General features: G+C 40.3%; 1 protein-coding gene across 1 annotated transcript in view; it reads left to right on the forward strand.

The window, feature by feature from the left end:
- mtus1b (microtubule associated tumor suppressor 1b) overlaps nucleotides 1-13,231 on the forward strand; it is a 45,852-nt gene extending 32,621 nt beyond the window's left edge. The window contains exons 7-15 of the mRNA XM_060916750.1: nucleotides 3,412-3,578; nucleotides 7,369-7,435; nucleotides 8,271-8,485; nucleotides 8,700-8,805; nucleotides 8,962-9,035; nucleotides 9,122-9,217; nucleotides 11,237-11,353; nucleotides 11,448-11,545; nucleotides 12,337-13,231. Of these exons, the coding sequence (XP_060772733.1) occupies nucleotides 3,412-3,578; nucleotides 7,369-7,435; nucleotides 8,271-8,485; nucleotides 8,700-8,805; nucleotides 8,962-9,035; nucleotides 9,122-9,217; nucleotides 11,237-11,353; nucleotides 11,448-11,545; nucleotides 12,337-12,502 (1,106 nt within the window). The 3' untranslated portion in view covers nucleotides 12,503-13,231. The remainder of the gene's footprint in view (nucleotides 1-3,411; nucleotides 3,579-7,368; nucleotides 7,436-8,270; nucleotides 8,486-8,699; nucleotides 8,806-8,961; nucleotides 9,036-9,121; nucleotides 9,218-11,236; nucleotides 11,354-11,447; nucleotides 11,546-12,336) is intronic.
- The last annotated feature ends 3,562 nt before the right edge of the window (nucleotides 13,232-16,793 follow it).

A 16,793-nucleotide genomic window follows, 5' to 3' on the forward strand; every position in this document is an offset into this window, starting at 1 on the left:
GACCACAACTGTAAATTGAGTCGTACATGAGCTGATACACCGAGTTGGCTATAAGCCATGTACGATTATACAAAACGTCCTACAAAATCATTTCCGCTTAGAATGTAAACAAACCAGTGAAATGACAGTAGCAATTTGTGAAAAATGCTATAATAATAATTCTTGAAAAATAAAAAAAGATACGTTCTAACAATCTAATATTTTCTTTCTTTTTTTTTTAGTTTTTGGGGTTTTGTTTTCGAGTAGAGTTTTTATTTCATCCTCAGTTGGTTCAGCAACATGCTCCGCCATTCTGTTTTTCTCTACTCACAGTATGCTGATAGCCTAGTAGTAGAGTAGCCAATCAGAGCGTACGACTGCTCATATCCAGTGAATGTGGATTTTATATATCTCATCTCATCTCATTATCTCTAGCCGCTTTATCCTTCTACAGCAGGGGTGGCCAACCAGTCGGAGCCCAAGAGCCACAATTCTTACTGTGTTACGGCAAAGAGCCACATCGGCACATGAACATGGGCACACAAATATCACCCTTCCTTCTGCGCGCGCGGACACACACACACACACAGCCACATTGATGTCACACTCCAACTTAACCAATGCCCCACACCAACATGATAATGATACATTTACTGCAGTACCAAGACCACAGGCCAGTCATTTTCAACAGTGGCGACTGGTGAAGAAAATTGTAGGTGGGGCACAAAGGCAGACATTGTTTACATGTGGGGATTCCCCCCATTGGGGGGGTTCTGGGGGGCCTCCCCCGAAAAATTTTGGATTTCTTAGATGCAATTTCCTGTATTCTAGTGCATTTTGGAGCTACCTGTTTAACATCGAAAATGCAAAAGCCATTTTGATTCAGCTTGAATTCTCAATTGCATGACCTGCACAAGACCTGCATTCAAATAAATAAGTATTCACATAAATACAGTCAGTCGGAAAATGGAAATTACAAAGTGCTAATTTAATTTCCTCAAACAGTACAAGCTCCATAGGCACTGGGAACAGTGATCAGTGCAAGTGCAAATATAGATAAAATATAATACAATGCTCAAATTTTTGAAAGAAGAACACACACGCACACACACAAATTGATAACTGGAAAACAAATGAACAAATACATAATGTATATACACTACATGCCAAAAGTTTGGACACACCTTCTCATTCAATGTGTTCTGTGTTCTCATGTAGTGAGCTGAAGTGACGCTGAAGATTTGAAGCCTTGAAATGCGACAATGACGACTGACATAGAAGGCAGAATGGCTTGCCATAACGTTCAACGAAAAAATATAAATCCTCCCACTCTGTTAAAAACGTCCTGTTTTCATCTTCATATTTTCTTTTTGAAGTGCATTTTTTCCCTGCCATTTTGAGATCTGAAATTTAGCATATCATCTCACGCACCTGCGCATTTGTCATGATGTGAAAATACCGTAATGAAACCAAGCGAAGCACCTTTAATAAAATAACCGTAATTAACTGCAGTGAAGCGAAAACGCACATAAAACCACAAACGAACACCAACTTGCACGTGAAGGTGAGAGCCGCATGACACCAGGCAAAGAGCCGCATGCGGCTCGCGAGCCGCGGGTTGGCCACCTATGTTCTACAGGGTTGCAGGCAAGCTGGAGCCTATCCCAGCTGACTACGGGCGAAAGGCGGGGTACACCCTGGACAAGTCGCCAGGTCATCACAGGGCTGACACATAGACACAGACAACCATTCACACTCACATTCACACCTACGGTCAATTTAGAGTCACCAGTTAACCTAACCTGCATGTCTTTGGACTGTGGGGGAAACTGGAGCACCCGGAAGAAACCCACGCGGACACAGGGAGAACATGCAAACTCCACACAGAAAGGCCCTCGCCGGCCACGGGGCTCGAACCCGGACCTTCTTGCTGTGAGGCGACAGCGCTAACCACTACACCACCGTGCTGCCCGATTTTTATATTATATATATATACACACACACACACACACTGCATTGTATATATTTGCTTTCTCATTGAATTATACAAAATACTTTATTACACAGGAAAAATCCCTCAGCGCTAGGGTATCATTATATGATCATTGCTATGGTTACGTAGACGACTGTTTCTATGGTCACTTTTAATGCTAACATTTCCACACTGAGTAGCCTGATGTAAATTACTTCCTACGTAATAAAACGGTCCAAGATCGTGGCATAAATCATAGACTTAAGTGTTCTACTTGTTGTCATGGTAACGCAGTATAAGCAAAATCAAAGTAGTGTTGTTGTTGTTTATTGTTTTCTTCGTCTTTATATATTGCGATATATATTCCACGTCCATGAAAAAATTACTTGTTTCTGATTGGCTGGGAGGTGTGCATTTTATATTTTATATCAGGTTCCAGTCAGTAATGTAATCCCAGTGTTGGTACGTAACCATGGCAACAAGCATGCGTAAGGATTTAGGCTACATCTATATTTATGTTCCGATATCGCCGTTAACCTCACCATTTAATTTATGCAGAAATTTATGCTGTTTTATCCATGCTAGTTAAGAGCAGGAAGAACGAAGGGATATAATTCTCTACCAGATGTAACCATAGCAACAGTAGATTCACACCAGCGAATGCATCATTTACATTGTGTGGTACAGTTATGTTTTTTCTTTTTTTTAATCATACAGTTGTTTTTTTTCCACTCACGTTTTCTAAATGATAAATCATCTGTATGTTTCAGGAATCTCCAAAATTATCAAAATGAGGAATTTAAAATGAGTGATGTTTTTGAGTTTTTGTTGTTGCTGTTGTTGATATTAAACGTTAGCTTCTGTTAGCTAAAATTAACTGAAGTTTTTTTGCAGCTTGCGGTAGATCCTCCTCTATACTAAAGGTCTATTTAACAAATAAACAGTGTGGTCAAATAAAGTCACACTATTAACTTAAACACACACTGTGTATGTGTGTGTGTGTGTGTGTGTGTGTGTGTGTGTGAGAGAGAGAGACAGAGAGAGAAATAAGTGTGTAATTAGTTTGTGTTTCCTAATGAGCATTTAAGAAAATCTGCTGCTTGAGATGATTTGCAGTCAGTTCTAAACAAACACACACACACACACACACACACACACACACACACACACACACACACACACACACTGTCCAGCACGAATTAGGAGGTGGTCTTTTAACGCTGAGCTTCTCCACTTGAGTCATCATACTCTCTTGATGCACACACACACACACACACACACACTGATGCACTTACAGTAATGCTCTCTGAGCATGGTCATTATGGAGCTATCCCAGCATGCACTGGGGCACTGATGTTTTCTTCCACAGTGAGATGGGTGTGTGTGTGTGTGTGTGTGTGTGTGTGTGTGTGTGTGTGTGTTGACCATGCTGCACATGCAAAACCTCCCGTCTCTCACAGTGTGCCCGAGCTCTAGAGGGCCTCGGGGAACCCGACAGGCGTGCGCACACACTGAGGAAGAGGAAGAGAAGAAGAATCGCTCCATCCTCCAACTGCGCTCCCTCATTGCCCACGGCAACCGCAAACTAGAGGCTCTTGCCGTTGTCGTACAGCACATCTTCAACGAGGTACATCTGTCTCTCTCACTCTGTCTCTCTATTCTTTCTTTCTTTCTTCTGTCACTTAGTCATATATCATGATATCACAATCTAAATCACACTCCCTTATCAGTCATACTTTGTGTGTGTGTGTGTGTGTGATTAGAAGAGCAGTAGAGCGTTGTTTCCTGGATGAAGGCACCATCATGCCACAGGAAAAGGTTTTAACACTTGAGTGAATCCAGTCATAATCCCTAAAGTGTTTATGTCTATAACACGATAACGCACACTGTGTCGAAAGAAAGAAAGAAAGAAAGAAAGAAAGAAAGAAAGAAAGAAAGAAAGAAAGAATATTTCCTTATGTTTTAAAAGGAAACAATTTGTAAGAAAGAAAGAAAACAAGGAACAAATAACTTTTTTGAGAGGTCAGAAAAAAAGAGTTTCGAAAAATGAAAGATTTTTTAAAAATACACTACCGTTCAAAAGTTTGGGGTCACCCAGACAATTTTGTGTTTTCCATGAAAAGTCACACTTTTATTTACCGCCATAAGTTGTAAAATGAATAGAAAATATAGTCAAGACATTTTTCTGGCCATTTTGAGCATTTAATCGACCCCACAAATGTGATGCTCCAGAAACTCAATCTGCTCAAAGGAAGGTCAGTTTTATAGCTTCTCTAAAGAGCTAAACTGTTTTCAGCTGTGCTAACATGATTGTACAAGGGTTTTCTAATCATCCATTAGCCTTCTGAGGCAATGAGCAAACACATTGTACCATTAGAACACTGGAGTGAGAGTTGCTGGAAATGGGCCTCTATACACCTATGGAGATATTGCACCAAAAACCAGACATTTGCAGCTAGAATAGTCATTTACCACATTAGCAATGTATAGAGTGGATTTCTGATTAGTTTAAAGTGATCTTCATTGAAAAGAACAGTGCTTTTCTTTCAAAAATAAGGACATTTCAAAGTGACCCCAAACTTTTGAACGGTAGTGTAAGAAAGAATGAATCAATGAATGAAGGGATGAAAAAATTAAAAGTATGGAAAGATTGAACAAATGAAAAGCCCTGAAAGAAAGAACGAAAGAAAGAACCTTTTCCTCCATTTTATTTATTTTATTTTATTTTATTCACGAAACAAACATCTCTTTCGACAGAGTGATCTCTGAGTGTGTAGGATTTAGTGAAAATCTTTAACACTGATTTATTTGTGTTATTTGGACGAGCGAGTGGTGATGAAACATAACGACTACGTTCCTGATCCTCTATAATGATATAATGATTAGCCTGCGTACAAAGCACTAACCTACATCCCTGATTATTGTTTTTAACCAGTGACAGGTGCAGAGCACTAATTTGTTCCTTTCTGTGTGTGTGTGTGTGTGTGTTTACATAGTTTAGCTGTTGTACCCTGCAGTTACACTAACGTCTGTGCTTGCCTTAAGTTCAGAGATGTTTTCTGGAAACTTCAAACGCGCACAAAATTCCTCACGCTAATCAGTTAACACAATCTAGTGATGCCGCTTCAATGCTAATGTAGCTAAGTGAACCAGCATCATGCTAACTGTGTGCTAAAACCATTACCATCACCTCCTACTGATTTAGTAGCTAACCATCATGTATCTGTAAAGTCCACTGGCGGCCATTTTGATTTTTTCTTATTTTAAAATGTTAAATATGGGATCATTTTGAGTTTTATTTTATTGTCATTGCGAAAGCAGCTGAGTGACGTCCCCTGAGGCGAGTGTGTTAATAAACAGCCCTGGAGCCTGCTAATGTTTTCTGTCACTAAAATTAGCATGAGAGCTAAATTAAATGTCCGAAATACCTGAAACTGAGATCATTTTCGGCACTCTGTGTATTTTTTACCTCAGTAAAATGCGCTTTAGCAGAGTTAGCGCAGACTAGCCGCTAGTTTTAGCCCACAGTCTTTGTTAGGGCACATGTTCAGAGATTTATGACTTTAAAAGCTTTGAATTCCTCACTCAATGAATCCTGAGGTTTAGCTCAGAGCTAATGCTAATGAAGCTGGATGCAGTGCATTGTGGGTAAATTCAAGTTTACAGATAGGAAAGTGTGAGCTAATCCTGACCCACACACCTGCTGCTAACGCTGAGCTGCAAAAGTTAATGCACCCCATTCAAACTAACCAACCAACACATTCGGTTTCTCCACCTCTCTCTCTCTCTCTCTCTCTCTCTCTGAATACTGCTCCAGACAGCTGAACCACATGGCACGACATTTTTGAGTTCAGCCGTTAGGATATTCACACGAGGAAGCGGTCGAGTCGAATTCTCTGTGTTCCATAACCATAAACACGTGACCATGTGTGTGTGTGTGTGTGTGTGTGTGTGTGTGGGTTCTCATATTGTAGCTTTAATGGAGGCGTATTGGCCGAACGTTAGGGGCCAGTCTTTGGACAATGGCATCATCAGTTGTGTAATGCCTGAAATATTACTGTAGCCTCTCCCACTTTCTCTCTCTCTCTCTCTCTCTCTCTCTCTCTCTCTCTCTCTCTCTTATCTATTTCCCTCTCACTATTTTCTGATCATATCTAAGTTACTGTGTGGTCACGGTGCATCCAGAATGAGCAGATACATCTCTCTCTCTCTCTCTCTCTCTCTCTCCTCCCACCTCCTGAAGCAGTGTGGAAGGAAGTTACATACTTACAGAGGGAGGGTTCAGTCTAATGCAGTGTGCTGGCTCAAAGGTGCAGGCAAACCAACCAGTTCTCAGGAGAGAGAGAGAGAGAGAGAGAGAGAGAGAGGGAAATGAGTGGACTGGGAGCGGTAGACTGAGGTTCACTTGGTTACGGAGAGAGAGAGAGAGAGAGAGAGAGAGAATGGGCTCCTCTGAGAGCAAACTGCAACGTCTGAAATCCAGGAGGAAAAAGGAGGTGCTGTTTATTTCTCTCTCTCTCTCTCTCTCTCTCTCTCTCTCTTTCTCCTTCCGATTCTGTACATCAGTGTCTCTGTTTGTGTTGTTGCTTAGCTCTATGGCTGTGCAGGAATGTTTATTCTTGCCAAAGGCAATGTGTGTGTGTGTGTGTGTGTGTGGTGTGTGTGTGTGTGTGTGTGTGTATAATTTGCAGTTTTACATAAAACTTTGGTGTGTCATCTTCATATTTTCACTTGGGCATTTATCCTGGTGTGTGTGTCATCTGTCTTTGGTTAGTTCAGGAGTGTAAAATCTGCGGTAAACTCTCGGGGTCATGACCTCTCAGCTCTCACACCCGTGTCTGTAATAATTTTGTATAGTTTATAAGCTTCTGTTGTCATTACAATTTTTTTTAAAGAATTAAAAAGAAAACATTTTTTAAAGTCCGCAAAAGAAAGAGAATATTTAATTTTTTTTCTAAACCTTTGAAGATTTTTTTTGTATGTTAATATTGTACATTTTTTCATTAATTTCTGATACATATTTTAAACACATAATAAATAATTCTCATTGATTTTCCTAAATATTTTTGTTTCGAGTAAAGATGATGAGACATTTTGTGAAAGCACTAAATATCTTCTTATCCTGAGGGGGTCAAAACTTTTTTTTTTTTAAAGTAAAAACTTAACCAATTTCATGACTTTATTGTAGAAGTTGTACAGCTTCCTAAACTGCTAATTATTTTTATTTAAGAATTATTTATTTATTTGTTTATTTATTACTTGTTGCCTAAAATCTCAGTATTTTGTCTTTTGCTTGTTTTTTTTATTTAAATTGATTGTATTATTATTTTATTACTTATTCTGAATATTTTAATTCTTTGTACATCTTATAATATTAAGTATAATTATAATAATATAATTATTATTATTTCTTGCAGAGGGAAGAAGCTCTGAAACAGAAGCAGGAGATCTCCATCCAGTTGAAAAAGCTCCAAGAGGAACTTGGTAAGTGCACTCTCTCTCTCTCTCTCTCTCTCTCTCTCTCTCTCACTCACACACACACACACACACACACACACACACACACACACACACACACACACACACACAGGACTAAGTTAAAAATAATAGCTTTCTATCGAGGATGTGTCAAATATACAATCAATAAAAACCAGATTAGTGCAGAGTGAAAATGAAAGGGGTGTGTGTATGTTTTTATATACTACTGGGGACCAGACCTCCCCACAAGGATAGTAAAATCGACCTTGTGGGGACATTTGGATGGTCCCCATGGGGAAATTGCTGCTGTGTGTGTGTTTTTTTTTAAAGGAGCTTAAAAGTTTCCTTTTCATTACTGAGGTTAAGGTTAGGGTTAGGATGAGGTGCAGGCACAGCATTAATTAACTGCAATAATGATTATGTCAATGGAAGGTCCTCACAAGGATAGTGAGAGAAACGTGTGTGTGTGTGTGTGTGTGTGTGTGTGTGTGTGTGTGAGAGAGAGAGAGAGAGAGAGAGAGGTGTGCTGAAAACAGAATGTCACATTTAAATCAGGCACACACACACACACACACACACACACACAAGTTCTACTGCAGCTGTGTTATTTTGCTCTGCAGGCATTTGGCAGCTTATCTATCCTCGTGTGTGTGTGTGTGTGTGTGTGTGTGTGTGTGTGTGTGTGTGTGTGTGTGTGTGTGTGTGTGTGTGAGAGAGAGAGAGAGAGAGAGAGAGAGATAAGAATGTATTACCTGTTGTGTTAATTGAACTAATACACCTCTTTGCCCCATGGTGTATATATCTTATATTAAGTCATATATATCACTCCCTCCCTACTCAGCTCAGTCGGTGGTATGTTGTGAGCGGTTGGAGTGTGAGAAGGTGAGTGTGTGTGCTCAGCTGGATGCGGCAGTGTTGGCGTTGCAGCAGCAGCACCAGGCCGAACTCGCTCAGCTGGAGGAAAGACTCAGGGACTTCTACTCAGCCGAATGGGACAAAGCGCACCAGGTGTACCAGGACGAGGCCGACCGCTGCACCGCGCTCATGAGGCAGCAGGTGGGGCCGCATCCCAAATCACCACACAACATGCAAACATTCAGACAAGGAAGAAACGTACACTTTACCAGATGCTAAATTGGTAACTATTCCCCTCCATTACCTCAGCACGCTAGTGTGTAAACGTCACACATCACACAGGTCTTAGCTTTTTTATGATGTAAAGTGGAATGAAGTGATTTTTTTTCACTCCTGATGACTTCTTTATATACAGGTAGAGGAGGTGAAGAGCAAACAGGAAGCACTGAGGACAGAACAGGAAGTGGCACATAGCCAGCAGATAGAGGAGCTGAGACAAGGACACGAAACCATGTTAGCAGGTTAATGTAATTTATTAATATCTCTCTCTATCTCTCTGTAGTTCTGTGTGTGTCTGTATGTGCGTGAGTGCGTGTCTAACATTCTCTCTCTCTCTCTCTCTCTCTCTCTCTCTCTGTCACTGCAGTTGTGTTAATCAGTGTTTTATGTTCAAGCAGAACTGAAAAAGGACCATGAGAGACAGAGAGAGGAGCTGGACAACACACTCAAAAACTCTGAGGCTGCACTTAACGTGAGGACCACACACACACACACACACACACACACCATTTCATCATTCATGTCCTAATCCTCCGTTTGTGTGTTTGTGTTGTTCAGGAGAGGATTGCAAGTCTGATTGAGGAGAACGAAGCTCTGAGCGAGCGACTGAGAGAGACGGAGGATAAAAGGAAAGAACTCGCCAACAAAAACCAGGTACAACACATCTGTACCCATATTCACCTTATACTGGATAAATATTTATTATTTATATAAAGGGCATTGACCAATATATTTAGTGTATATTGTTCATTATTTCATATAAATTATATTTATTTTTGTTAATGAATTATATTTTTAATATGAATTATTTGTAATTTTATCATTCGTTAAATAAAAGTGTTACAAAAAATAAGATAAATAATGTAATTTTAATATTTACATTTAAATTAAATATTTTAATTGATGCCATAATAAAAAATATATATACAGTGGTATGCAAACGTTTGGGCACCCCTGGTCAAAATTGCTGTTACTGTGAACAGTTAAGCAAGTTGAAGATGAAATGATCTCCAAAAGGCATAAAGTTAAAGATGACTCATTCCCTTTATATTTTAAGCAAAAACAATTTTTTATTTTCATCTTTTACATTTTCAAAATGACAAAAAAGGAAAAGGGCCCGAAGCAAAAGTTTGGGCACCCTGCATGGTTAGTACCTAGTAACACCCCATTTGGCAAGTATCACAGCTTGTAAACACTTTTTGTAGCCAGCTAATAATCTTTCAGTTCTTACCTGGGGGATTTTCACACATTCGTCCTTGCAAAAGGTTTCCAGTTCTACAAGTTTCCTGGGCTGTCTTGCATGCACTGCTCTTTTGCGATCTATCCACAGATTTTCAGTGATGTTTAGGTCAGGGGATTGTGAGGGTCAGGGCAAAACCTTCAGCTTGTGCCTCTTGAGGTGTTCCATTGTAGATTTTGAGGTGTGTTTTGGATCATCGTCTTATTGTAGGACCCATCCTCTTTTTAACTTCAACTTTTTTACAGATGGTGTGATGTTTGCTTCCAGAATTTGCTGGTATTTATTCAAATCCATGCTTCCCTCAACCAATGAAATGTGCCCTGTGCCACTGGCTGCAACACAACCCCAAAGCATGATCGATCCACACCCATGCTTCAGAGTTGGAGAGGTGTTCTTTTCCTGGAATTTGGCACCCTTTTTTCTCCAAACATACCTTTGCATATTGTGGCCAGAAAGTTCTATTTTGATTTCATCAGTCCACAGGACTTGTTTCCAAAATGCATCAGGCTTATTTAGATGTTCATTTGCAAACTTCAGACGCTGAATTTTGTGGCTAGGATGCAGGAAAGGTTTTCTTCTGATGACTCTCCCATGAAGGTCATATTTGTTCAGGTGTCGCTGCATAGTAGAACAGTGCACCACCACTCCAGGGTCTGCTAAATCTTTCTGAAGGTCTTTTGCAGTCAAACAGGGGGTTTTATTTGCCTTTCTAGCAATCCAATGAGCAGTTCTTTCAGAAAGTTTTCTTCATCTTCCAGACCTCACCTTGATCTCCATGTTAACTGCCATTCCTTAATAACATTACAGTCTGAGGAAACAGCTACCTGAAATCACTTTGCTACGTTCTTGTAGCCTTCTCCTGCTTTGTGAGCATCAATTATTTTATTATTCAGAATGTGAGGGAGTTGCTTAGAGGAGCCCATGGCTGTTGATTTTAGGGACAAGTTTGAGGAGTCAGATAATTTATACAGCTTTGAAATCTACATCATCTGACCTTTCCTAATGAAGAATTTGAATCTGTAAGCTAATTAAGGTCTGGAACCTTGGTAAAAGTTACCTGAGAACTCAAATGTATTGGGGTGCCCAAACTTTCGCATGGTGTTCCTTTTCTTTTTTCACTCTCCAATTGTACAAAACAAAAATAATGCACAAATCTTGCAGAAAGTGCTGAAAAGAAATGTGTCGTCTTTACCTTTATGCCTTTTGGTGATCAGTTAGTCTTCTGCTCACTTAACTATTCACAGTAACAGACATTTTCAGTAAGGGTGCCCAAACTTTTGCATGCCACTGTATAACTTTGTCATATTTAGTATGTCACATACCTAAAATTTCATTCAATTTAAAACAAAAATTAACATTTATTTTTGTAATTATTCTGCAGTAAAAAGTCACACAGGGTCCTATCTTTGTTTACATTCTCTCTCTTTCTACAGAGAGATTCTCGGGTTGTGTATCTGGAGCAGGAACTTGAGAGTCTGAAGGTTGTGTTGGATATAAAAACCAATCAGCTCCATCAGCAGGACAAGAAACTGATGCAGCTGGACAAACTGGTAAGCCTATGCACACACACACACACACACACACACACACACACACTTTCATATTTTCTTAAAGCATAGATATCACTCATTCATTTGTTAATAGATCGAGTCCAATGTGAAACTGGAGGAGTTTGTAACGAAGCTTCAACAAGAGAACGAGGACTTTAAAGCCCGCATGGACAAACATGCAGAGCTGTCCAGGTACACACTCTGTAATATGCTGTGCTATACAGTATACTGGTGTATTATACTAATCTACCATGTTAACATAGCCAACCGGTAATGCGAGCAAATGACTAGCAGTGTGATGAGTATCGTGCTATAGAGTAGAAAGTTTTTAGCTAATTGCAGGCTGTCCATCAAATAATGGGAGAAGTTAGTATTGGGTGAAATTGCATACCAAATTAAACAGTAGCCAGAACTTTGAAAGAAATAAAAATGTTTCTTGGTGTCCTGAATGTTTTACCATAGATCCAATCAGTCCCCATACACCTATCTATAGATACCACCAATGCCCTGTCCATCTACCTATAGGTCCCACCAATGCTCCATCCATCTACCTATAGGTCCCACCAGTAGATCATCCACTCACCCACAGACCCCACTAATACCCCAGCCATCCAACTTCCACCCATAGGTCCCACCAATCCCTTATACATCCATGTACTTATCCCACCAATCCCATTTATCCCTTTTCCATCCTATTCATCTATCACCTGTCCTTTCAACCATCTAACCCTCTGTCTGTCCACCTATTCACCGACTTGTGTATCATTTATCTCTATATCCACACAACCATCCGATTCATCTATCTACCAAATCATATATATACTATATCCATCATTCAATAATCCACCAATTAATCATCTATTTATTGCTTAACTCCCACTTCCTTTACATGTGATTACTGACCATTTGCTGCTTGCACATGACGTCTTTTCCAGATAGTGCCAAACTTTCACATTTTTCCTTCTGTCTGGCTCCCTCTTCAGGCAGTTATCCACAGAGCAGGCAATGCTCCAGCAGACACTGCAGAAAGAGTCCAAAGCCAACAAAAGGCTCTCAATGGAGAACGAGGAGCTGCTGTGGAAACTACACAACGGCCTTTCACCCCGAAACTCTGCTTCCTTTCCCAGCTCCCCTGTTTCTCCCAGATGACCTTTGACCCTGAACGTCTATAGACTTTTTATCCCTCCTGGGAGTGACTTGTATGGTTTTTAAAAACCTCACCTCTCTGTTTCCTGAAATGGCCAACGTTCTAGTGAGAACATGCACTTGGGACAGAGCCGATGTTGCACAGACACACTTCCAGACCAAGGAACATGCCTTGCTCTGCCACTTCGCTTTCCTTTTTATTTAGTTTCATTCTTTTTTTTTTGGAGGAGGAAACACACCTCAGGGTTTGTACATAGACTCTTTCTCCTCCTCGTTCCACCGTGGAGTTTGCATTTCACTTTTATTTCCAAATTGTAGGAAGACATTGTATTCATGACTCAAAAGGATGAAGCATAAATCTGCTTGAAATATAACCAACACATAACTCTGAAGATATTTCACTATACTCAATCTAAGATTAATTCAGAAATAAAGTGGTAAATATAAAAAAAAGTTATGAATATTGGTTCTATAAACTTGAATGCTATTTCCTTTTTACAATCCCAGGAACTAATCCATGTTCCAAAGAATATCGCATGCACAGAAATCCAAATAATTATCTGGCCTTCTCCTAAAGCTCTTGAATGTATTGTCCTTTCCCTAAGCTGTTTCACCTGAATTGCTTGAAATGGAAAGTTTTATGAGTGAATGTCTCCTTCATCTCAAACCCAATGACTTTTACCATTTTGCATTTTACTTCAGTTAATGCATTAAACATAATATGAACACTGAGTCTGATGTATCTGTGTTATTCATGTTTCCTTTTGGGGGGGGATTTCTTTGAGCAAGCCTGACATCTAGTGATTAAACCTGTGTATTACCACTGAAGAAGAACTTACTCCTGGTCAGTGTTGTGGATCTGGAGTCTCCCAAGAACACAGGGTGTGATGCAGGAACTCATCCTGGATGGAACACATATTTACATGTAGAGGCAGTTTATCTTAGCATGTTCTTGGAGGTGAGAGGAAACCAACACTGACACAGGAGAGCATGTGAAACTCCACTCTTACACTTTTTCCACCAAGGCAATTCCAGGGCCGGTTCAGAGCCGGTGCCTAATCTTAAATCATTTTTTTGTGTTTCAACAACCAAAGAACTGGCTGTCAGCCAGGAAAACTGGTTCCAGAACAGCACCAACTCTTTGCTGGTTGAGAACCAAGAACCACCTAGGTCGGGGGCTGAGGGTGGGATTATTGTGACCAGGAAGAACAGCTAAAATTTTGTGAGCACTGTCATCTGCCATTGTTGTTGAGCATGGCGCTAGCAGGGCAAGTGGCTAAGAAAGCATAGACGTATACAGTGATGTCTTGATGTGGCTTTATGGTGGCTCTGTAGACCATGCAAAAGCAAACCAGTTCTCAGAAGGTTTGCAAGTTGAACCGGCTCTGAACCAACACTAGCACCAGTTCAGAACTATCACCTGGTTTACATTGGTGGAAAGGTGGTAACAGACGGTAACTTCAACTCAGAATCGAACCCCAGAGCTGTGAGGCAGCAATTTTCCTAGAATACACATCACATGGTCAAGTTTGTTTTAAGGTTTCATTCATAAAAACATCATTTATAAATCCTAATAAATAGCTACCAGTACATTGTGTTTTGGTGTTTGGTATTATTATAAATAATAAAGGACAATTAACATAATCATGGTGGCATGGTCATGTAGTGGTTAGCACTGTCGCCTCACAGCAAGAAGGGCCTGGGTTCGAGCCCAGCGGCTGATGAGGGCCTGTCCGTATGGAGTTTGCATGTTCTCTCTGTGGCTGTGTGGGTTTCCTCTGGGTGCTCCGGTTTCCCCCATGGTCCAAAGACATGCAGGTTAGGCTAATTGGTGGCTCTAGGTGTGAGTGTGAATGGTTGTTTGTCTCTATGTGTCAGCCTTGTGATGATCTGGCAACTTGTCCAGGGTGTACCCCACCTTTCACCCATAGTCAGCTGGGATAGGCTCCAGCTTGCCTGCAACCCTGCACAGGATAAGCAGCTACAGATAATGGATGGATTAATGGATGGATGGATAATGTAATCATCACCAACCTAGGTATCAGTGAGTGAGCAATAGAGGTGAAAAAGTAATATAAAGGAGAATATAAAGAAAATTTTTAAAAATTAATATCTTAATTAGGGCGGCACGGTAGTGTAGATTAGATTCACTTTATTCATCCCACATCGGGGAAATTCACGTGTTACAGTAGCAAGAAAATGTCATACAGATAACAAATAAAACTGAAATAAAAATTAGACAAACAAAAGATTAAATAGAGAGGGCTATTTGCATTATCTACCGTGAAAAATTATAGAAAAATTGCCTTATTGAGAGGCTCGGAAAAATTGCACATTACAGGTAGACTCTGTGTACAGTGGGGCAAAAAAGTATTTAGTCAGTCACCAGTTGTGGAAGTTCTCCCACTTAAAAAGATGAGAAGCCTGTAATTTTCATCATAGGTACACTTCAACTATGAGAGACAAAACGAGAAAAAAAAAAATCCAGAAAATCACTTTGATTTTTAAAGAATTTATTTGCAAATTATGGTGGAAAATAAGTATTTGGTCAATAACAAAAGTTCATCTCAATACTTTGTTATATACCCTTTGTTGGCAATGACAGAGGTCAAATGTTTTCTGTAAGTCTTCACAAGGTTTTCACACACTGTTGCTGGTATTTTGGCCCATTCCTCCATGCAGATCTCCTCTAGAGCAGTGATGTTCTGGGGCTGTCACTGGGCAACACGGACTTTCAACTCCCTCCAAAGATTTTCTATGGGGTTGAGATCTGGAGACTGGCTAGGCCACTCCAGGACCTTGAAATGGCTTCATCTGAGCATATGACATTCTCCCAATCCTCTTCTGGATCATCCAAATGCTCTCTAGCAAACTTCAGACGGGCCTGGACATGTACTGGCTTAAGCAGGGGGACACGTCTGGCACTGCAGGATTTGAGTCCCTGGTGGCGTAGTGTGTTACTGATGGTAGCCTTTGTTACTTTGGTCCCAGCTCTCTGCAGGTCATTCACTAGGTCCCCCCATGTGGTTCTGGGATTTTTGTTCACCGTTCTTGTGATCATTTTGACCCCACGGGGTGAGATCTTGCGTGGAGCCCCAGATCGAGGGAGATTATCAGTGGTCTTGTATGTCTTCCATTTTCTAATAATTGCTCCCACAGTTGATTTCTTCACACCAAGCTGCTTACCTATTGCAGATTCAGTCTTCCCAGCCTGGTGCAGGTCTACAATTTTGTTTCTGGTATCCTTTGACAGCTCTTTGGTCTTGGCCATAGTGGAGTTTGGAGTGTGACTGTTTGAGGTTGTGGACAGGTGTCTTTTATACTGATAACGAGTTCAAACAGGTGACATTAATACAGGTAGACAGTGGAGGACAGAGGAGCCTCTTAAAGAAGTTGTTACAGGTCTGTGAGAGCCAGAAATCTTGCTTGTTTGTAGGTGACCAAATACTTATTTTACTGAGGAATTTACCAATTAATTCATTAAAAATCCTACAATGTGATTTCCTGGATTCTTTCCCCCCATTCTGTCTCTCATAGTTGAAGTGTACCTATGATGAAAATTCGAGGCCTCTCTCATCTTTTTAAGTGGGAGAACTTGCACGATTCATGGCTGACAATACTTTTTTGCCCCACTGTATATATACACACACATATATATATATATATATATATATATATATATATATATATATATATATATATATATGGGTGCCGCCGGGGGGGAAAGGTTAGAACAATTCTAGGGGCCCAGCACTGCCATGGGGCCCTTTAAGGGGCTGATAATATGCTTTTAATGATTTTAATAAGACTTTTGAAATAACAACAACAATGCAATATTCCATCTGGTAAAATGAGCTAATTGAACAAGGTTGTCTGTTTCTTGAGTTCTTCAACATATTGTCATTTAACCCTCCCCCTTTTGCAAAATGGTACTGTCCAGTTCTGGTAGAAGCGCGATGCGTTAAATCTGTGTGCTGATCAGTGCAACGCTACTTGCTGCTGTGCCGCGGTGCAGCAGCCAGCCCGACAGCAGTGGAGTGCGTACAGTCTATGATCGCTAAATATGAAGAGTGGCTGTCAAAAACGTAAAGAAAGACAGCTGAAAGCTGAGAGCAAATCTTCACTGTTTTAATCACGTCATCCTTATATCAAATCAAATTATTATCACTCGTTTTTTTATCCAATTAAAACTATCTTTTGAGAAACACTGACATTATGTGGTCATATTCTGTAACTACAACACAGAACCCAACAAAATCTCAACCTCCTGCAGGCTTCTTAGGTTTTTATTACT

Source organism: Neoarius graeffei, chromosome 3, assembly GCF_027579695.1.
Source record: "Neoarius graeffei isolate fNeoGra1 chromosome 3, fNeoGra1.pri, whole genome shotgun sequence".
In the NCBI taxonomy this organism is placed as follows: Eukaryota; Metazoa; Chordata; class Actinopteri; order Siluriformes; family Ariidae; genus Neoarius; species Neoarius graeffei.